Source organism: Pangasianodon hypophthalmus, chromosome 29, assembly GCF_027358585.1.
Source record: "Pangasianodon hypophthalmus isolate fPanHyp1 chromosome 29, fPanHyp1.pri, whole genome shotgun sequence".
Lineage (NCBI taxonomy): Eukaryota > Metazoa > Chordata > Actinopteri > Siluriformes > Pangasiidae > Pangasianodon > Pangasianodon hypophthalmus.
Genome location: NC_069738.1, coordinates 2,309,226 through 2,334,225, shown reverse-complemented (window position 1 = coordinate 2,334,225; position 25,000 = coordinate 2,309,226). Strand labels below are relative to the sequence as shown.

The following is a 25,000-nucleotide window of genomic DNA, read 5'->3' as shown; positions in this document are numbered from 1 at the left end:
ACTGCATAAAGGGTTTATAGAGGGTTTAGTCCAAATCACACACTGCATAAAGGGTTTATAGAGGGATTAGTCCAAATCACACACTGCATAAAGGGTTTATAGAGGGATTAGTCCAAATCACACACTGCATAATGGGTTTATAGAGGGATTAGTCCAAATCACACAGCGCATAAAGGGTTTATAGAGGGATTAGTCCAAATCACACACTGCATAAAGGGTTTATAGAGGGATTAGTCCAAATCACACAGCGCATAAAGGGTTTATAGAGGGATTAGTCCAAATCACACACTGTATAAAGGGTTTATAGAGGGATTAGTCCAAATCACACACTGCACAAAGGGTTTATAGAGGGATTAGTCCAAATCACACAGTGCATAAAGGGTTTATAGAGGGATTAGTCCAAATCACACACTGCACAAAGGGTTTATAGAGGGATTAGTCCAAATCACACAGTGCATAAAGGGTTTAAAGAGGGATTAGTCCAAATCACACACTGCATAAAGGGTTTATAGAGGGATTAGTCCAAATCACACACTGCATAAAGGGTTTATAGAGGGATTAGTCCAAATCACACACTGCATAAAGGGTTTAAAGAGGGATTAGTCCAAATCAGACACTGCATAAAGGGTTTATAGAGGGATTAGTCCAAATCACACACTGCATAAAGGGTTTATAGAGGGATTAGTCCAAATCACACACTGCATAAAGGGTTTAAAGAGGGATTAGTCCAAATCACACACTGCATAAAGGGTTTATAGAGGGATTAGTCCAAATCACACAGTGCATAAAGGGTTTAAAGAGGGATTAGTCCAAATCACACACTGCATAAAGGGTTTATAGAGGGATTAGTCCAAATCACACACTGCATAAAGGGTTTAAAGAGGGATAAGTCCAAATCACACAGTGCATAAAGGGTTTAAAGAGGGATTAGTCCAAATCACACACTGCATAAAGGGTTTATAGAGGGATTAGTCCAAATCACACACTGCATAAAGGGTTGTATAGAGGGATTAGTCCAAATCACACACTGCATAAAGGGTTTATAGAGGAATTAGTCCAAGGGTTTATAGAGGGATTAGTCCAAATCACACAGCGCATAAAGGGTTTATAGAGGGATTAGTCCAAGGGTTTATAGAGGGATTAGTCCAAATCACACAGTGCATAAAGGGTTTATAGAGGGATTAGTCCAAATCACACACTGCATAAAGGGTTTATAGAGGGATTAGTCCAAATCACACAGCGCATAAAGGGTTTATAGAGGGATTAGTCCAAATCACACACTGCATAAAGGGTTTATAGAGGGATTAGTCCAAATCACACAGCGCATAAAGGGTTTATAGAGGGATTAGTCCAAATCACACACTGTATAAAGGGTTTATAGAGGGATTAGTCCAAATCACACACTGCACAAAGGGTTTATAGAGGGATTAGTCCAAATCACACAGTGCATAAAGGGTTTATAGAGGGATTAGTCCAAATCACACACTGCACAAAGGGTTTATAGAGGGATTAGTCCAAATCACACAGTGCATAAAGGGTTTAAAGAGGGATTAGTCCAAATCAGACACTGCATAAAGGGTTTATAGAGGGATTAGTCCAAATCACACACTGCATAAAGGGTTTATAGAGGGATTAGTCCAAATCACACACTGCATAAAGGGTTTAAAGAGGGATTAGTCCAAATCAGACACTGCATAAAGGGTTTATAGAGGGATTAGTCCAAATCACACACTGCATAAAGGGTTTATAGAGGGATTAGTCCAAATCACACACTGCATAAAGGGTTTAAAGAGGGATTAGTCCAAATCACACACTGCATAAAGGGTTTATAGAGGGATTAGTCCAAATCACACAGTGCATAAAGGGTTTAAAGAGGGATTAGTCCAAATCACACACTGCATAAAGGGTTTATAGAGGGATTAGTCCAAATCACACACTGCATAAAGGGTTTAAAGAGGGATAAGTCCAAATCACACAGTGCATAAAGGGTTTAAAGAGGGATTAGTCCAAATCACACACTGCATAAAGGGTTTATAGAGGGATTAGTCCAAATCACACACTGCATAAAGGGTTGTATAGAGGGATTAGTCCAAATCACACACTGCATAAAGGGTTTATAGAGGAATTAGTCCAAATCACACAGCGCATAAAGGGTTTATAGAGGGATTAGTCCAAGGGTTTATAGAGGGATTAGTCCAAATCACACAGTGCATAAAGGGTTTATAGAGGGATTAGTCCAAATCACACACTGCATAAAGGGTTTATAGAGGGATTAGTCCAAATCACACACTGCATAAAGGGTTTATAGAGGGATTAGTCCAAATCACACACTGCATAAAGGGTTGTATAGAGGGTTTAACCTAAATTACATGCATATACATTGTTTATAAAGTGTTTATAAAGGGTTTGGGGTATTTATGTTTTATTTAACTGAATGCTGTCATTCAGTCATTATTAAAAGAATTATTAAAAAAAAACAACCTTTCCAAGTTCAAGTGTGTAATGTTGAAATCCCAGAACAGGTGAAACACTGACACAGTGTGTGTGTGTGTGTGTGTGTGTGTGTGTGTGTCTGTGTGTATGTGTGTGTGTGTGTTCTATTCTATTCAGTCATAATTCTTTATTGTATTCTATTATATTCTACCTCTTCTATTTCATTCCATTCTACTGTGTTGAAACACTGACACAGCAGTGTGTGTGTGTGTGTGTGTGTGTAGACGTGACTAACGCGTGACGGCAGCGTGTAAAATCCTTTTCTCCACAGAATTACAGGATGAACACGTGCAGTGAATGGAATTGTGGCTGAACTCTGCACTGTAATTCAATCAGCACGGTGCCGCTGTTTTCATTTCTCCTCCTGTCGTCATGGCGATGCCTCCTCTCACTTCATCTCATTCACGTTCGGCGATTTCCCTCAACACCCAGGTCTCGTTTCAATTCTACTCTCATTACTGACAATCAGCCTGAACCTTCTGAAACTCCAGCTGTGACCTGATCTGACAAACAGCTCACACTGAACACATCACTCACACAATTACTGATCACTTTCAGCAAAATATCCATCACAAGGCCAGCAGCACTGTCGCTGAAAATACTCTCGAGTCCATTCTATTCTATTCTACTCTATTCTACTCTATTCTATTCTACTCTATTCTACTCTATTCTATTCTATTCTATTCTATTCCATTACTCTATTCCATTACTCTATTCTATTATATTCTATTCTATTCTACTCTACTCTATTCTATTCTATTCTATTCTATTCCATTACTCTTTCATATTCTATTCCATTACTCTATTCTATTCTATTCTATTCTATTACTCTATTCTATTCTATTCTATTCCATTAATCTATTCTATTCTATTCTATTACTTTATTCTATTCTATTCTATTCTATTCTATTCCATTACTCTTTCATATTCTATTCCATTCCATTACTCTATTCTATTCTATTCTACTCTACTCTACTCTATTCTATTCTATTCTATTCTATTCCATTACTCTTTCATATTCTATTCCATTACTCTATTCTATTCTATTCTATTCTATTCCAATACTCTATTCTATTCTATTCTATTCCATTAATCTATTCTATTCTATTCTATTACATTACTCTATTCTATTCCATTACTTTATTCTATTCTATTCTATTCTATTCCATTCCATTATTCTTTCATATTCTATTCCATTCCATTACTCTATTCTATTCTATTCTATTCTATTCTATTCCATTACTCTATTCTATTCCATTCCATTACTCTATTCTATTCTATTCTATACTATTCTATTCTATTCCATTCCAATACTCTTTCATATTCTATTCCATTCCATTACTCTATTCTATTCTATTCTACTCTATTCTATTCTATTCCATTACTCTATTCTATTCTATTCCATTCTATTACTCTATTCTATTCCATTACTCTATTCTATTCCATTCCATTACTCTATTCTATTCTATTCCATTACTCTTTCATGTTCTATTCTATTCCATTACTCTATTCTATTCCATTCCATTACTCTATTCTATTCTATTCTATTCTATTCTATTCTATTCTATTCTATTCTATTCTATTCCATCACTCTATTCTATTCTATTCCATTACTCTATTCTATTCCATTCTATTCCATTACTCTATTCTATTCTATTCCATTACTCTATTCTATTCCATTCTATTCCATTACTCTATTCTATTCTATTCCATTACTCTATTCTATTCTATTCTATTCCATTACTCTATTCTATTCTATTCTATTACTCTATTCTATTCTATTCTATTCTATACTATTCTATTCTATTCTATTCCATTCCATTACTCTATTCTATTCTATTCTATTCTATTCCAATACTCTATTCTATTCTATTCCATTACTCTATTCTATTCTATTCCATTCCATTACTCTATTCTATTCCATTACTCTATTCTATTCCATTCCATCACTCTATTCTATTCTATTCCATTACTCTATTCTATTCCATTCTATTCCATTACTCTATTCTATTCTATTCCATTACTCTATTCTATTCTATTCTACTCTATTCTATTCTATTCTACTCTATTCCATTACTCTATTCTATTCTATACTATTCTATTCTATTCCATTCCATTACTCTATTCTCTTCTGTTCTATTCTATTACTCTATTCTATTCTATTCTATACTATTCTATTCTATTCCATTACTCTATTCTATTCTATTCCATTACTCTATTCTATTCTATTCCTCTATTCTATTCCAATACTCTATTCTATTCTATTCCATTACTCTATTCTATTCTACTCTATTCTATTCCATTACTCTTTCATGTTCTATTCTATTCCATCACTCTATTCTATTCTATTCTATTCCATTACTCTATTCTATTCCATTACCTTACTCTATTCTATTCTATTCCATTACTCTATTCTATTCTATTCTATTTCATATTCTATTCTATTCCATTACTCTATTCTGTTCTATTCTATTCTACTGTGTTCTATTCTATTCTATTTCATTCTATTCTACTGTGTTCTATTTTATTCTATTCCATTCTACTGTATTCTATTCTATTGTACCTCTTCTGTTCTATTCTATTTCATTACTTTATTCTATTCTATTCGATTCCATTGGATTCTACTGTATTCTATTCTATCTGTTCTATTCTATTCTATTGTACCTCTTCTGTTCTGTTCTACTCTATTTCATTACTGTATTCTATTCCATTCTACTCTATTCCATTCTATTCTACTGTATTCTGTTCTATTATATTTCATTACTTTATTCTATTCTATTCTACTGTATTCTATTACATGTGTTCTATTCTATTCTATTATACCTCTTCTGTTCTGTTCTTTTCTATTTCATTACTTTATTCTATTCCATTTTAGTCTGTTCTATTCTATTCAGTTATATTCTATTCTATTACTTTATTCTATTCTATTCTGTTCTATTGTATTCTATTCTTTTATATTTTATTGTACAACTGTTACGTTCCACTATTTTGCTGATATTCAGTATATTGTCTCTGATCACTACATAAAATTCCAGTCAAGCCGTCAGGCTGTCAATCAATCCGTGCGTTGGCATGGCAACACACAATGCTCTATCCAGCTGCGGCTTCTTTGGGAGCTATTTTCATTGTCGGAGCAAAAATAAATAAATATTTGGCCATATTGTGGCTGAAATGTCAGTTATGTGATATTAAGTAGTTATTAATAGAACAGTCGAATAAGAGCAACATCACACTCGCAGTCCTGTTGCTGTAGCGACGATCAGCGCGACTGCGATTACCTGCAACCTCGTGACTGCAGCCGAATCACAGCCGTCCTGATAACCGCTACAGCAGCACACGTGCTCGTGCGATATTCCTTAATTCTACTTTCATTATGTATTCTATTCTGTTATATTATTGTTTCCTATTCTACACTATTTCATTCTTTTATAGTCTGCTATTTTGTATTTTTTTTTATACTTATTCCATTCATGTAGTTTATTTTATTCTGCTTTTACATTCTGTTTCAAATCCAATTTGTTCCAATAGTATTCTACTCTACTCTTTTATATTCTATTATATTTCTATTGTCTATTCTATTCTGCACTAATAATTCATAAAATCATCATTTTTGTCCAGATAGCTATGTACTATTCTCACTTTTATGTACCTGTGTGTGTGTGTGTGTGTGTGTGTGTGTGTGTGTGTGTGTGTATTTTATTTGAGCTGCAGAACCAAATCCACACATGGAGACCTGCTGACATGTTAAAGGTCACTCATGGTGAAAAGCTGAAAGGTTCTTACCGATTTTAGGTGTGTGAGATCCGGTGAGGTCCACATGGCTCGTGTAGTCATGATGATGGTTCCCTGTTAGAGCGAGAGAGAGAGAGAGAGAGGGAGAGAGGGAGAGAGAGAGAGAGAGAGAGAGAGAGAGGGAGAGAGGGAGAGAGAGAGAGAGGGAGAGAGAGGTGTATATGAGAATGCAGCAGAGAAACAAACCCCCTCACGTCTCCTTATCCAGCGCAGTGATGAGCTCTCAGCTTCGCTAACTCTTCCCGCTGTGTGAATATCTGATAAGCGCTCCTGATTAGCATGCTAATCAGCTCATTCTGGGCCGGTAAACGAGATGAACAAGCCAACATGATAAACATCACAAGTAAAATGCTTCACAGCTCTTAATTTTGGGTGACAGGGAGGCTAAAAAAGAAAAGAAAAGCTTCCCGCGGAGTTAACACGATGTGTGACGTGATGAGACCGCGTCCTTTCGTCTTTCAATAAATGCTGGAGGAGAATGTTTTGAGAAATAGAGAGAGAAACAAACGTAAATGAATCAAACTGAATTTGTACACCAGCTTCAATATATATGTCACCAGGGGCGGGACTTTAGCTACATTTAATCAGCTAACTTGGTATTGTGGCATCATCGGTAGGTTTTTCCACTGATTTGGTGCAATATACTGCTTTACATAAAATACTGCTCATCATTAAATCACACACTCTTTTAGCATTTAACATTAGCATAATAAAATAATTAACATTAGCTAGCTAATTAGTTTCTCTAACATTAATGTTACTAATCTTTCAGTAGCTACATGTTTCCTAGCAAACTAGCTAACATTAGTTTGTCAGTCTCAGTGAAGGAGGCGTGGCCTCTTTATCTGTCTCTCTCGGTGAAGGAGGCGTGGCCTCTCTACCTGTCAGTCTCAGTGAAGGAGGTGTGGCCTCTCTACCTGTCAGTCTCAGTGAAGGAGGCGTGGCCTCTGTACCTGTCAGTCTCAGTGAAGGAGGCGTGGCCTCTGCACCTGTCATTCTCAGTGAAGGAGGCGTGGCCTCTGTACCTGTCAGTTTCAGTGAAGGAGGCGTGGCCTCTGTACCTGTCAGTCTCAGTGAAGGAGGTGTGGCCTCTGTACCTCTCAGTCTCAGTGAAGGAGGCGTGGCCTCTGTACCAGTCTCAGTGAAGGAGGCGTGGCCTCTGTACCTGTCAGTCTCAGTGAAGGAGGCGTGGCCTCTGTACCTGTCAGTCTCAGTGAAGGAGGCGTGGCCTCTGTACCTGTCAGTCTCAGTGAAGGAGGCGTGGCCTCTGTACCTGTCAGTCTCAGTGAAGGAGGCGTGGCCTCTGAAAATAAATGACAGTGTATTGCACTGAAACAGCTCCAGATTGTACTGTACCACTATCACATGAGAAAACAGGAAGTAAACCAGGAAACTGTATTACACAGTTAGGATGAAGAGAATGAAGAGTTTGTAGAAGTGCTTGTTAAAGGGGAAAATTTAGAAAAACAAACAAACAGACAAACAAAGAAGCAAACAAACATGGCTGATTAGTGCACAGACTGCGACTCTAGTGGCTCCATCATCTCGCCTTATACCAAGGGACCAATTATCCACTTCACAGAGCACTCTGCTCACCTGCAACGCTTCAGCTTTTATCTCCAACCTTTTCTCTCTTAGTCACACACACACACACACACACACACACACACACACACGTTCCCACTGTTCTATTCATGTAGTGAACGTTCATATATCAGGAGGAAATACTCCTTTTAAAGTAATGTTTTAAAAACATTCTTTGTGATCTTTAGCTCCTTTTAAAGGAAACATGCTGGGTGTGTGTGTGTGTGTGTGTGTGTGTGTGTTCAGACACTTCAGTGTGTTTGTGATTAGAGTGATGTGACTGATGACTATTGTAACAAAATAAAAATATGTTTTCGCTTCTTTAAAGTGTCCAACAGTCACTCAACCTGAACTCAAGCAAAACACGTAAGATGTCATAACAGTGAGGCTAATAACCAATCAGTACAGTCTTATTATTATTAGTATTATTATTATTATTATTATTATTATTATTATTAATGTTGTTGTTGTTACTATTTCTTAAACTTTATTGTATATACCGTATATATTACCTTGCCTCGTCATTAAACTAAAACATTAATTAGAGCGTTAACTCCACCCCTCACCCTGAACTTAATCAATCGGAACTTTCTGGAATACTTTATTTTCATTTTTAAAAGTTCTATTTTATAATACAGTAAAATTAGCAGCTTTAAATTAAACACTTAAACACTTGTGAAAGGTCACGTTTCCATCCCGAAGAGGAGAGATGAGATGATGTCATCAAAAAGCGCCATCCTCTCACACACATACAAAAAAGAGAGAGTGAAATAAAACCTATTGAGATCACTTCTTAATCAGTTAACCTAAATGTCTCGCCCTTTTTAATGCAATTATCTTTGTGAGTTATTTAGAACCACTTTTTTAGATCATTTCATAAACATCAGAACTGGCGGCCATTTCAGAAACTGTGTGTGTGTGTGTGTGTGTGTGTGTGTGTGTGAGACCTAAATACAGCCATCATCACATCAGAGGGATGTTCTGTGCTCTAAAAGTCTCTGCCACTCAATCGCTCACAAAAGTTCAGAAAGAAAACGAGTGAAAGAGATTCTCTTGTATTTAATGTAATTGAATTTACATTATTTATTTATTTATTTGTATAATTGTAATTACACTTGCAGAAAAAAAGTTTCTTCCAAGTTTTTTTCTTTAAGGGTCTTTTTTACTTCACGAAATGGGTTTTCTTTAGAACCCTTTCTGATAGAGTAATAGTCTGTTGAAGGGTTCTACGTAGAACCGTTAAGGGTTCCTCTTTAAAACAGTGCTAAATGGAAGATTTAAAAAAATCCTGAAAGTGTTGATGCTCAAATTTCAATAATTTAGATCAAGATCATGAAACACAGTTGGGTCCGAACTTTCAGCTGGTTCTGTACAATTCATTTTAAGAGACTCACATCCAGCACAAAGATCAATATTTTCCTATAATAGCACTTCTTATACCACAGCAACTTTCCAATGATTACAATGTTTTAATTATTAAAATGTTAAAATATTTTTTTTATCTGTTTTTGTTTAATTTAATGTTGTGGAACATCCATGCTAGTTCCTGTTCTCAGTTCTGTTGTACTGTAGCAGCTATAAACAACCGCAGCAGCCTCTGTTTCTTCTCTCTTGAGGTTAATAAACCTGTAATAAACCTGTGACTGCTCTGGTCTTTCAAGATTATTACTCATCACACTGTGTGAGATCAGTGTGTGTTCTCCATGTCAGATTACATGATGAAGATCCTCTAACGATGGATCTGTGGTTAAAGAAAATCACTACTCTCTGCTCACGTCATCAGTGTGATCTGGGAATCAGCTCGTGCAGAACACCGACTCGCATAAACCTACACATTCTTCACAGTGAGCTTGAGGTCATAAGGTTGTTTCCTGTCCATTAGCATGTTTTGTTTACGTTTTTCCGTCATGACCAAAGACAGTACTGTGCAAAAGTCTTGGCACCCTATTGTTTCTTTAGTACAAGCTTTGTTACAGATTTTTATTTGATGACTTCGACATCATCGAGTCAGTACAAAAACATTTTAGATTCCAAAATGAAATGTTACAGAAAAATGTTTGTATGTCAGTAAAGAAAGCAGCAGATTCCATAAGAGACACTTTTCAGATAAAAACATAATGAAGGCTGCTGGGTTTCGCTGCAGAAATAAGAAGCGAGTCGACAGTCAAAGTCTCCAGAAGAACTGTGGCTGCTTCTGCAAGATGCTCAGTAACACTTCCAGCTCATTTCCTTATAAAACTGCACACACTGCACCTCAGATACTGCTTTATTTATTTAAAGCGAAGGATCGTCACATTAAATACTGACTTTGTTTCATTTATTACTGTTTACTGCTCTTTATAGTATTTTTTTAAAATGGAGAAACATTTAATTTCATTATTTTTTAAAGGCATCTTTGCTCTACAGCATTTCTTTGCATGTGCCTAAGACTTTTGCACAGAACTGCATGTTTTTTATGAAGTGCGTAATTCCTCTTGGGGAACAACCAAAGAACCCTCAAAGATGTACAGCTAAAAGTGCTAATCTTGGATTGATCAATCCCTAGCCCCGCCTTACTTTTTCGCCCTTAGTAGCCATCGCTACGTGTCATTACATTGATGGACATTTCTTGTAGACTTCATAACGTTTATAAATAGCATTATTTTGGCTTAGGATTCGTATTTTTGGTATCGACTGGAGGAACCCCACCATTTTTTTTTAGTTCATCCCCTAGTTCTTACACATTTTTCTCTTCCTTTTATTCTGCAACAGACGCTAATGAATCGTCCGTATGGAAAACGAGTGAGCGAGCGAGCTGTAAACGTGACGGCCCCCTGCGGACTCTATAAATGTAAACTGTCCTACATTAACACCTCCTCAGCAGGGGAAAAAAATGAGGCAGTTTCACACCCTCCTTCCTGCTTCAAACCGTCAGCACTCATCAATTATACACAAGGATTTCTGCTTTAAGCTCAGCCAGAAAAACACCACCACACTCCGGTCATTTACAGTACCAGAGCAGCAGGAACAGCAGAACAAATCCATAATAAAACTAATTAAATATCATCACTGATTAGATACCATCATCATCAGAATCATCAGAATCGCATCTAACACACATCTCCACCTTCAGACCTCAGGCCACACTCCCTACCTGAGCTCTGACGCTGGGGTTGAGGAACTGAAGAGGACTGATGGAGCTACGTCTTTTTTTCAGCTCTGTCAGTCTTGTGTACAAGTTTCTAGATAACAGTGTGTCAGAAACCACATCAGCAAGTCTGTTTGAGATCAGAATCAGAGCGAAGAGGCACTTGGACGGGATTTGTTTTTCAGGAGGAAGTCTGTTTAAAAGAAGTAAAATATTTGTACGTCTCCTTTAACGTCCTTCCAGACGGCTGTAATTAAATCAGGACTAGTCACTAGTGTCTAGCAGCTTCTTTTCCTCGTTCTCCTGACATTCTGACTTTATTGGACTAGGAATCTATTTACAGGAAAGTACAGACGTGATATAGTGGTGCTGTGGTGTATGTTAAGAGCTTCCACAAACACACTCTTTAGTGCTGAGTAAGGAGACGCCATTGATTAATAAACTCCATGTAGCTCCAGGACACAACCAGAGCAGCAAACTTCACACCCCCAAACACTGGGAGTAATCTGTGTGATGTAGTTTCATGTATTTTCATTTTCAAGGATTTTCTTCAGTAAAATAACAAGATTTAATATCAGCGTATTCTAGTTACATTTGAACTCCATTAAAGGAAATATTCATCTTTAAGTATCTGCTTCTAATTTTTTGCCTCTGATTCTGTGATCATTTCTTCAAGTTTGTGTTCATTAATGTAATCTTTTTCATATTATGCATGACCGGTTATGCCTAGTTCGTTTCTAAAGATGCTGTATTTCTCATTTCTTGTGTCTCGGGATGATTCCCTGCTACTGAACACATGAAGGTCAGAGGTGATAGCTCTCTCAGACACACATGGCATTAGATCTGCTTCTCTCTCACCTCTCTCCCCTCCTTTCACTCCGTGCCTGTGGGTAAAATGGCCTCCCCTTTTTCAGAGTGAGCTGGTGAGACCTTTCAGAACTTATGCTCATGTTGTCGGAAAGCTATTCTGACGATTCTTCACGCGAGCAGTAAACATCAGAGTGTGAAGATCATCAGTCTCCTGGATCCCGAATGTCTAACAAACTTGGTGCCATGACCCGAATGGCTCACTATCTGCTATCTGCTAAAGCGTATCGTCCTGTAGTGTGAAACGCCACCGAGAGTTAAACAACAAACCCTCATGAAGTGAAATAATGAGGACAGACAGGCTGGTTAATGAGGTCAAAATCCTATCAGAAAACCATCAGGTTGGAATTTTAAAGGCGTTTCATATATTTAGAGGTGATTTAAAAGAAAAATAATTACACTGAAAAATTCAAATTCATTTGAATAATTAAAGGCAACACTTACAGTTATTAGTAATAACAAGTAATAACACAATAACAACAATGTTGCATTACACACAACTCACACACAACTAAATAACAAAATGATAACATGATTACTGTTATAATGTTCTTATTGCACCTTATAACATTAGATTTCTCAACATTCACAGACAATAATAATAATAATAATAATAATAATAATAATAATAATAATATATCAGGCTGTAAATAATGGCAATGGCGAGATTTACCCATGATCCTCCTGTGAAGTGAAGCAAGCAGTCAGTGCTAACAGAGATAACCACAGATTTAACTGATGTCTCCTTTAATATGAAAGAAGTAACATCACTCAAAACTGCCGTCATCTGAGTGCAGCATGTTCACTTTCTCGTCTCTCCACCGGGAACGACGCTACGCAATGACAAAGGAAAAAAAAAACAACAACAGGAAAACGCTCTGAATATGAAACAGGGCGGGACGTAATAAAACTGTTAGGGAAAGAAATCACAGTCTTGCCAACTCTGTTCAGGTTTAAAAAAAAAAAAAGGGCAGAAAATGTCACTAGAAGTTGCTGGATGATGTCAGACTAATTTGCATATTCATTGAATTGTCATGCTCATTTGCATATCAAAAGATGTTACATGAAGAAGGAAGATTTGAGAAGGAAATATAGAGTTTTATCAGAAGAGAAAATAACAGATTATTACATTACTGATAGACAGAAGTCATCTTTAGTCACGACACCACAATCTATTTACATACTTACAAAATTCTATAATTATATATATAATAATTAATTAATTCTTTATCAAGAACTGATAAAATAAAACAGCAGTAGTGAAAGTGATCAGTGATTGGTCGTTGGAAACAATGGTGATCAGTGATTGGCTGTTGGGAACAATGGTGATCAGTGATTGGCTGTTGGGAACAATGGTGATCAGTGATTGGTTATTGGGAACAATGGTGATCAGTGATTGGCTGTTGGGAACAATGGTGATCAGTGATTGGTTATTGGGAACAATGGTGATCAGTGATTGGCTGTTGGGAACAATGGTGATCAGTGATTGGTTATTGGGAACAATGGTGATCAGTGATTGGCTGTTGGGAACAATGGTGATCAGTGATTGGTCAGTGAAAACAATGGTGGTCATTGATTGGTTGTTGGGAACAATGGTGATGAGTGAGTGCTGGTTTTACACACAGGTGGTGAGAGGAGTAAACCTGCTCTATTAGTTCATAACCAGCAGCTGGGATGTGAGCTGGAGAGCCGTATCGAGTTCAGGACAGTCGCTAAGTTCTGCTCAAAAAGTCACTAGAGTTATCACTAGGCTCTTTTTTGAAATAAAGACACTAACACTGTAGGAGCAAGGTTTCTAAGTCGGCAACACTGTTTACAATACACACGAAAAACAATACACGCTGATTATTTGTCCATCTGGTGTTTGTCCATTTCCCTGCCTTTAAGACGATGATTGTGTCTTACATTTATTCCATAATTAAGTCATTTTCACCTGCAGCTTTTGAGAAATTTAATTCCATAAAATACATGATAGAGTCTTTAAAAAGCTGCCTGCAAAATCTGCTAATAAAATAATGAAACCATCATAAAAACAGTTTTATAAAACCTGTAATGAACGTGTACGGTGTAGGAATAAACAGATTATAAAAGACATTGATATGGTGAAGTTTTCTGTAAGCAGAAATGTGTTTATGTAACATTTAAGGAAGGAGTCTCCAGTGTCAGTGCTTTGTAACAGTCAGAGGTAAAGCTGTAACTTTAAGATTTCAGATGTCTTCAGGACAGAGAGATTGAGTGAGGGAGCGAGTGTTTACAGCTGCTATAACGTAAGTGAAAACAGGAACTAACTTGTTTCCTAGAACATTAAATGTAACTATAAACGGTTAAAAAGTATGATGTCATTCTTTAATAAACCAAAAACTGGAAATTAGCTGTGGTGTAAGAGGAATAAAACACTACAGGACGTGCTGTTATAGGAAAATAATAAGAGTAACTCCGCTTCATCACACCTCTCTCTCACTCAGTACTTTACACAACTCCATCACTTTCTTTCTTAACACAGAATGTTCACAAACCCTGAAACAAACACGGAGCTTCAGAAAAACCGAATCTCATTCACAGTAAGAATAAAATAAATGAATACTAAATGAAGTTTGATTACACAAATGTGTCAATCCTCACATATTTTAATTAAAGATTTTTAAATGGGACAAATCGCATAATTACTCCTGATTACACAAAGACGCAAACTGAAAGAACATAGAAATATTTCCTTTGTCTGTTTTCTGTTTGATTAATTGCTTTCTGTGTTTTTTTCCCCTAATTAAAGCAGAACAGTGGAACAAGGCGGAAGCTTTAAACGCAGTAACATGCTACTAAACGCTTTAACGCCGAGGAAACGTCTGGCTTTGTGCCGACGCCATCAACTGGAAAATTACGGCCCAGATCTGGAAACGAGCTGGTAATTAAAGTCAGCGTTTAAGTGTGCACTGACATTTCCGTCCTTAGCGTCTGCAGTGAATAAATCATCACAATATTTATACTCGTCACAGCAGATTTCATTAAATACATCCTTTTCAGTGAGAGCAAACATCTCTGAGAGGAAGTGTGGATAGCAGTGTGTGTGTGTGTGTGTGTGTGTGTGTGTGTGTGTGTGTGTGTGTGTGTGAGGCAGGGTTCTAGATTTTCACACACTACTCAGTGCTCCAGTATGAGATCATTTAGGAAAACACAGAGCACTCTATTTCATTTGAACAGTAACATGAACACAAAACGGTATACTTCATATTCTTATAAATAATGCATTGTTTTAATACGTTATCGTTTCTATAGTAACGTTATTGTATGGAGGACGTGTGGCATAAACGGTAAAAAACGTTCGTAATGGTTGACATGGTGACGTTTTCTCGAAGGAGATGTTTATTTAACAGAGAAGCTGGTGAGAGAATGAGTGTAGCGACAGATGAGCGCTCGGTTTCTACGTACAAGTGCGACATTGAGCCGCTATTTCAGCAACTAGCAATCGAACTTGTCTTAATTCTATGCAAATTAGGCATGATCATATAGAAACAATTGGCTCGAATGATTGCATGGACCAATGTGTGTGTGTGTGTGTGTGTGTGTGTGTGTGTGGTGCGACGTTTCTTCAGTTCCCCTCTCACAACTTTAGTTCCTACCTGCGATTAGTTCCGATTCACTCTTTAACGCAAAAATGGAGGAAATACTTACAACCGTGGTTTCATCTTACGCCGTTATGTTCAACCTTCTCGTTAAATGTGTACAGAGACATTAGGAAGAAAAGTAAAGCTTGGAAGGAAGTAGCAGAGATGGCTGGTGCCTCTGGTGAGTCTACGTAGCTAGCTTGCATTGCTAATTTAACCTGACAGTAATGTTAGCATGAAACTGTAACATGTAAACACACGGATTAGTGCATTTAACCATTTAATGGGGTTTAACCTAGCTTTAGGAGATATTTTTAATCACTAGTATTTATCATCGGAACTAAAAATAGTACAAGTGACAGAAACGACTCATGACTAGCGTGACCATGTTACTGATGATGTTACGGTAATTTTTAAAAATGATGACGGAAGTTTGATGGAAACTTTTTATTCCTGTCCTCAAGTCTGAGCAACAAAGTTTCTTCCTCGTTTTTGAAAACTCCTGATGCGTGCTGTTTCTTCTCGTCTCTCTGACGCTCTGCTGCAGATCCCCAAACTGGAGCCGGGTGTTTTCGCTGATTGATTCGGCGGAACCTAATCAAGAGTCCTCACCATCCCGCCGGGACGAGGAGAAATAGAGCCAATTAACTCCGGCTTGTGAACACGGCGCATCGGCGTGCGTGACTGACACTGCCGTCTGACAGCCGTCTCCCACCGTTTATTCAGAGCGCCGCTGATTTATGCCGTGCCGTCTCTCCGCTCTGACCGTGATGGAGTGGCCAGCTCACTGAAAGAGCCATGAGCGCTATTGATTAGCCGCCCGAGTTAGCGCCTGTGCACATAAATATGAGCCTTCTTCAGAACGTCTGGAATAAACACAGGCTCTCACGCTGAAGTAATGAGCTGCGTTAATTATTCCCTGGTGTCTGTGCTGAGGATCGCGGGGATTTCTTCGGTGTCTTGAGAGAAGAATGGAATTAAAGAGCAGGTTGCCCGGAGCCTCGTCCAGAAAAATGAAGCTTTTTGTGAATGTCTTGAATAAATAAACATGGCCAGATAATTAGCTGGGTTCATCAGGAGGGTGTTTGTGTGTGAAAGAGGAGAAACAATGGAAGACATGCAGGTTGGTCGTGTAATGACCCGCGTTAATTAGCTGAGAAAAACAAGAGATTGTAGCGATTTTTCATTTCTAAGAGCTACAACGTTGCTTTGTTTGAGTAAATAATAATAAAATAAAATTCTGCCTTTTAATTGATAGTAATTCCTCTGGTTTGGTTTTATATATTTGTATTTTCATTATGGTTTTTTTTTCATTATTTGTGATCTCGATGATTTGATTTAATTGAATTTAATTTATTTGCGTACAATTTATATCCTTGCACTTATTTATGTACCAATATTTTCCCTTAAGCTTTTATTTTAATCTTCTGCATTCTAATAATTTTTACTACTTCAATGAGCTACCATGTGTACAAGAAGCTTTCTATAAATAATACATTTTATTATTATTATTATTATTATTATTATTATTATTATTATTATTATTATTATTTAACTGAAGTATCGCCGCTGCGAGGCATGGTTATCACACAGAGCTAGAAGCAACACAGCGCTAACACTGGGCATAAATCAGGGTGCTAAGTACATCCTAATTACGCTAGCAACAACAAACGACAGTGATTTTCTAAAGCGGTGAGTGTTTCTCAGATTGTTCCTGGTCCTCTGATGCTGCTGTCAGCTCTGAGCTAATTACAGACCACCAACAGAGCTGAGATAAAACACACACACACACACACACACACACACACATTCAGCTCAGAAACTATCTTTAGCACAGTCGCATCTTCTGAGGGAATTTCCTTTTTAAACACTGGCTGTGTCCTAAACTGTTATAAAAAACCTGAAGTGTACATGTGTCTTTCATTATCCCATAATCCTTTGCATCACTTCAGGTGTAGAGAGAGTTTGTTGGAAAATAATTTGTTGGTATTTGTAATTGTTTTTTTAGAATTAGCTGATTTCTGCCTGAGTTCCTTTACATTTAGTTTACACTGAAGCACATCTGAATTCTGGATTCTGATTGGCTGGAATGTGTTGATTCGTTTTCTATACCAGCAGCTCTGACAGTAGCTTAAACACGCCATATAAACGGACTTTTAAAAAATATGGTGACATTTATGGAAGGAGTCTCCAGTGTCAGCGTTTTGTAACAGTAAGAGGTAAAAGTGTAACTTAAAATTTTCTTTATAAATATTCCTGTTGTCACTTATGGTATAGCAGCTATAAACAGTCTCTTATTCTCTCTCTTCAAGTTAGTAAGATAAAAAATTGCAAAGAAGCGTAAACTCCTCTGTCCTGAAGATGTCGGAAAACTTTACGTTCCAGCTTTACCTCTGACTGTTACAAAGCGCTGACACTGGAGACTCCTTCCATACATGTGACATAAACTTCTCTTTACAGAAAACGTTACAATTTTCTAAAATCCTTTTATGTGGAGCATCTGCTGTACGATTCCCTGTGAATGAGCTGTTACTATAGAAACGATAACGTATTAGAGCGAGTGCATTAATATAAACCTGTGATTTGCAGCTGCACTACTGTCAGAGAATCCAGAATTTGTGGGTGATTTCAGGCAGTGCCCAAACTACACACACGCTATTCTCTATACATGATCTTCAAATGATGCGGTGCATTATGGGTAATTCTTTTATAGTGTTACCATGGAGATGTCAATAAAGTTTTGTAGTTTAGCAATAACACCTTCTGCTGCCACCCTGGAGAACTCAGATCCAGTAAAACTTCACTTTATTACACAACACACGTCTCTCACGCCGGTTCTTTGAGTATTAAAGGGATTTTTCAGAGCTCTGGAAACCAGCTTGCCGGAGTTTCAGCTGATTTTTTGCCATGTGTGAGATCTCGGAATGAAATCAAGTTACGCTGCACATCGGAAGGAAAGATCATCGAGTGTCGCGTGTTGAGGCATCCTCAGGGGAGGGGTGTTCTCCTGCAGCAAGCTCTGATCCTCTTCACTCGAACAATAAGGACAGGGTACAGGGGAACGAGCGAGTGCTGAGGAGCATGAATGAATGAATGCTGTAAAAATACAATAAAACGTCCCTCAGCATGCAGCACTGAGTCCGGCTCTCTGAGAGAAATGAAGCAACTCTGACCGGGTTTTCATCACTCTCTCACTGTAGGACTGAAAACACACAGTGCTCACTACAGAGTGCACTATTCTGGACATCTACCACTTCGTAGTCATGTGTATAAAGATAGTGAAGTATCTGGTGCACTCCAGCATTCCCACCTAGTGATTATAAACACAGCTGCACCTTTACTACATCTACAAACCTTACATTTCACACCTTTACTACATCTACAAACCTCAGATTCACACCTTTACTACATCTACAAACCTCAGATTCACATCTTTACTACATCTACAAACCTCAGATTCACACCTTTACTACATCTACAAACCTCAGATTCACATCTTTACTACATCAACAAACCTCAGATTTACACCTTTACTACATCTACAAACCTCAGATTTACAGGTCTACTACATCTACAAACATCTATTACTACATCTACAAACCTCAGATTTACACCTTTACTACATCTACAAACCTCAGATTTACACCTTTACTACATCTACAAACCTCAGATTCACACCTTTACTACATCTACAAACCTCAGATTCACATCTTTACTACATCAACAAACCTCAGATTTACACCTTTACTACATCTACAAACCTCAGATTTACAGGTCTACTACATCTACAAACATCTATTACTACATCTACAAACCTCAGATTTACACCTTTACTACATCTACAAACCTCAGATTTACACCTTTACTACATCTACAAACCTCAGATTCACATCTTTACTACATCAACAAACCTCAGATTTACACCTTTACTACATCTACAAACCTCAGATTTACAGGTCTACTACATCTACAAACATCTATTACTACATCTACAAACCTCAGATTCACACCTTTACTACATCTACAAACCTCAGATTCACATCTTTACTACATCTACAAACCTCAGATTCACACCTTTACTACATCTACAAACCTCAGATTCACATCTTTACTACATCAACAAACCTCAGATTTACACCTTTACTACATCTACAAACCTCAGATTTACAGGTCTACTACATCTACAAACATCTATTACTACATCTACAAACCTCAGATTTACACCTTTACTACATCTACAAACCTCAGATTTACACCTTTACTACATCTACAAACCTCAGATTTACACCTTTACTACATCTACAAACCTCAGATTCACACCTTTACTACATCTACAAACCTCAGATTTACACCTTTACTACATCTACAAACCTCAGATTTACACCTTTACTACATCTACAAACCTCAGATTCACACCTTTACTACATCTACAAACCTCAGATTCACATCTTTACTACATCTACAAACCTCAGATTTACACCTTTACTACATCTACAAACCTCAGATTTACACCTTTACTACATCTACAAACCTCAGATTCACATCTTTACTACATCAACAAACCTCAGATTCACATCTTTACTACATCTACAAACCTCAGATTCACACCTTTACTACATCTACAAACCTCAGATTCACACCTTTACTACATCTACAAACCTCAGATTTACACCTTTACTTACAAACCTTACACTTCACTAGCTAACTACTAAGACAGTTATGTAGCTGGCTAATTTTAATATCGTATTTCATCGTCCTACTAGTGAACTCTAAATCTTCTTTGCTAGCCTTAGCCTGTATTCAGCGTACACTTTTACTAAAGTTGTGTGTAAATGTTTTCATAACTCAAACTGAACTAAAAATTCCTGCTAGATTTTTAAAAAATGTTTAGTTGAATTTCTTTGTCATTGATATACAGTATAATTGATAAATGAGGGCCAATGTTGGGGAAAAATACTTTAACTAGAAAGCTGACTACACGCTACATAACAAAAAGTAGCCTAAGGACGTTAGAGTTATATTCATGATCAACATTCTAAGCTATTATTTATTATATTTAGATAATATTTTAAATAGAAAACATTAGCAGGTAACATTAATCATGAAAACATCTTCAATGTATTCATGCTACTTTTTGTCACTTGTAGTGTAACTAGCTAGTTTAAACACAATTAGCTATTAAGTGTTGATTACATGACATACATTACATATATTTTATTATTATTTATGTATTATATTTATATTATTACATATTATTTTATTAAACTGGTGCACACTGAATACCACACAATGCTAGCTAATAAGAATTACCTTGCTATTAAAATAAGCTAGCTCATGGCTTCAAAGAGTTGTTTAGCTAATAGCACATATTATCTCACATAAAACATTTTACAGTGTTATTTGAAAGACTAAACTGGTTTACAATTAAACAAATTTACAGTTTATATAACAATTCAGTTTGAAACAGCGAGTCAAACATTAGTCAAATGTTATTAGAAAATGAAGTTAAGTATTCAACAAGCTTAAATTTAGACAGTAATGTTCCAAAAAATAATGTTTCTGCAATAATAATAATAATAATAATAAAAGCAGCTTTAATGACGGTTTCATGATTATTATATGTTTTCAGTTACTATATACTGTATAGTTATTATATACATGTATAGTGCTATAGTATATAATTATTACTACATGTAGAAATGTTTATAAATGCGCTATAAAAACGTTCTCAGAAAACTTACACATTAGGTTCCTAGAGCTGTAACATTCTGCTAAAACTGTTATCTTGGGTGTAAAAGCTAACAACCTTCTCTCACAGTGCAGACAAACGTGTAAAATAACGTCACACTGCATTAGTGTATTATTATCAGCCCATATGAGATGCTGTCCATCCGTTTGTCCGTCTGTCCGTCTGTCCGTAATGGACATTGGATAAAAGAGACGGTATTTACACATGTGGAGTAAATCTGAGCTTCAAAGCAGGACCGTGGTGTGGAACGTGGCTAAATTACAGGCTCAGAGAGCTGCAGAAAATGTCCGGAAGCAGATCTGAGCTAAAGTGCACTTTATAGCAGGAGAGAATGCAAATGGACGCAAAAACCTGCATTTAATGGGGCTTTATGATTCAGCTGATGTAGATACACTAAGCCAAAACGAGACAGAACAAAAACTACACATTCTCCCAACAATAGTGCTTTTTTTTGTTTCATCTGTTATAATTATAAGAAGAATTACTCATAAGAAGCAACATTCATCACTCATATAAGTGTAAAACAGTGTGTTCTGATTGGCTGAGAGCTGCAGGGAGAATAACGGATAACACACAGACGAGAGTGATGTAACTGTGAGTTAATATCAGATGCGTCAGTCCAAAATATTTACAACGGGGAAAGTTCCTCACATTCAGAGTCGGGTTACACACCTGCTCAAGTTTATTTTCTGCTCCACATTCAGTTTATTAAAATCATCTGCGTGTAGTTCACACCCCCAGGTTGTCTGAAACGGGGTTTTCCAACATCATCTAGAGCAGCGCCTTTAAACACAAACACTCACCTTTAAATCTGAAAAAAATCAGGGATAGAAAATGCGGACTGAAAAAGGAAATAGTGTTTTTTTTCCCCTTTTTCTGTCAAATGTAGCACAACGTAACATAAAACCAATAGACAATTTAAAAATGAAAAATAAAAAACACTAATATGATGATATATGAAGGAGAAGATGGCGAGCATCAGGTTAATCTAATAAAAGTCCAGTATATTGCTAGTATATTGCAGCATGAATAATCACATTAATCACTGCAAATTTGCTTTGATTTAACAAAATGGCTTCCACACTCATTATTTAGCAGCATGTAAAATAGCACTTGATCCAGCACATCCTGTTATTTTACATTTTATTTGTTTTTAATCAAGCTCGGACAGCTACTTGTCTGAAAATTAATGAAGTTACGATACACTAAATCAAGGTCATGAAATCATAATGTGTGTGTGTGTGGGACGCTTTTAATTCACTCTTTTGATTTGTTGAATTATTATATATCCCAAAGTTTTCGTTAATTTGAAGTGCTCTCCTGGAAAGAAACCAAGCCCATGGTTTGAAGGATAATCTGACCAAGCACTCATCTGCTACACCTACAGCTCATGCTGAGTTCATTCATTAAAAAAATAAATACATTTTGGTTCTCGAGGTAAGCGATGTTTCTGATTAAGCTACATTTCTACATTTCATTCCTCTAAAGGCTGCTAAACGTTCTTACATATAGTCTACTAGATTTTATTTTATTTTATTTTATTTTATTTTGTTTTTATTATGTATCATTGCTGCACTGTGGGACGAGGCACTAAGGAAAAACATTTCACTATGTTACATCACATGAATGTAATATGCACGTGACAAATAAAGAACCTTGAACCTTGACTTTACAGGAACAATTAATAAGTGAATAGTGTTATATTTATATTGATATATATATATACCTAATGACCCAATGCTCCTCACTCGAGCCCTTATCACACAAGAAAGATGAGCATAAGATCAAATTCAGAATTATGCATAAATGAGCCACGCGTCAGTTTTAGATAAACTCCGCCCCCATGCGTAAGTTCTGTAAGTGCTTGGATCTGTAGTTACGTCTGAGGTCTGAATACTGATGTGTGTGATTCCACTATTAACTCTGAATAAGAACGTAAGAGATGACAATCTTGATCCTCAGAATATCCAAAAGTCAAAAATTTGATTTCTTCATTAATTTGATCATTTTAGAGTAAACGTTACAGTTGTACTGATTTAGAATGTGAATAGATGTCCTGGGTTTAGAGGCCACAGTGATAGAATTCACTTCAGTCCATCAGGGAAAGTCTTAAAATACACCGTTAAACTGGGACAGCGAGAGCACGGGTTAGATAGCAACCGCTTCTATACTGAGGTTTGACGTAAGAGAACACACGCACACGCACACACACACACACACACACACACACACACACACACAGAATCACAGAACAAGGTCAAGACCCTCACGTGACACACCTGAGACACAGCAAATAGAAAGACAGGAACCTCTAACTGGCTTAATATTGAGTATACAGCACACACACACACACACACACACACACACACGCACACACACACACACACACGCACACACACACACGCACACACACACACACACACACACACTGTTTCTGATGTGAGTAGAGCCTGTTTAGAACGCTAGACCCATTAACCCTGGAGGAACCATCCAGAGAACCCAGAACCCTAAAGGACCTGAGCATGAATTTATTAATCTTAGGCTCTAAAATGACCAAACAGAGGAGCTATCAGGTGATGTCAGAGCTGGGGGGGGCGGAGTTATTTCATCGTCATGACCACCATCTGCTCTGATTTTTAATTCTGATTATACAGTTGTTTTTTTTTGGGTTAAATTGTAACCTTTATGTAACTTTCTCCACCTAAACCGCACCAATCCTTCTGTATTAAGCTAATTTGGGGGCGGGGCTAGGTACGAGCTCAGACATGATGTCACAGATTAAACTCCACAGCCTGAACCAATCACATTTCAATATATAAATTATTATGGGATGATAATGGTAGCCAGAACCCGCATGCTATGCTAGTTAGGTATTGAGCTAATGTTAGTGATGGTAGTTACGGTAATGTTATATTTAGATTATATAAATATAAATAAAATGACTATGTTACTGAAGTTCAACTTATTATTAGAGCTTTATGAGGCATTACTGGAGATTTATGATGCATTATTAGAGCTTTGTGACGCCTTATCAGAGCTTTATAAGGCATTATTTGACCTTTATGACGCATTAATAGAGCTTTATAAGGCACTATTAAAGCTTTATGAGACATTATTAGAGCTTCGTGAAGCCTTATTAGAGCTCTATGAGACATTATTAGAGCTTTATGAGGCACTGCTAGAGATTTATAAGGCATTAATAGAGATTTATGAGACATTATTAGAGATTTATGAGACATTATTAGAGCTTTATAAGACATTATTAGAACTTTATAAGGCATTAATAGAGATTTATGAGGCATTATTAGAGCTTTATTAGACTTTATCAGAGCTTTATGAGACATTATTAGAGCTTTATTAGACTTTATTAGAGCTTTATAAGGCATTATTAGAGCTTTATAAGGCATTATTAGAGATTTATGAGACATTATTAGAGCTTTATGAGACATTATTAGAGCTTTATAAGGCATTATTAGAGCTTTATAAGGCATTAGTAGAGATTTATGAGACATTATTAGAACTTTATAAGGCATTAATAGAGCTTTATAAGGCATTATTAGAGATTTATGAGACATTATTAGAGATTTGTGACGCATTATTAGAGCTTTATGAGACATTATTAGAGCTTTATGAGGCATTATTAAAATGTGTAAAATTCGTATAATGACTCCTGACCAGTGTACACAGAGTTCTAAGCAGAGTTCTAATTATTTCTGTATGTGTGCTTTATGCGTGTAGAACGTGTTGCTGTTTTATTCCGACTGGTTTATGAGTAAAAGAAGAGAT

At 36.8% G+C, this 25,000-nt stretch overlaps 1 protein-coding gene across 2 annotated transcripts in view; it reads right to left on the bottom strand.

The window, feature by feature from the left end:
* Positions 1-25,000, bottom strand: part of LOC113523963 (protein shisa-6) — a 93,058-nt gene that overhangs the window by 19,204 nt on the left and 48,854 nt on the right. For both annotated transcript variants that reach the window (XM_034301440.2, XM_026910064.3), the window contains exon 6: positions 6,277-6,339. In XM_034301440.2, the coding sequence (XP_034157331.1) occupies positions 6,277-6,339 (63 nt within the window). The remainder of the gene's footprint in view (positions 1-6,276; positions 6,340-25,000) is intronic.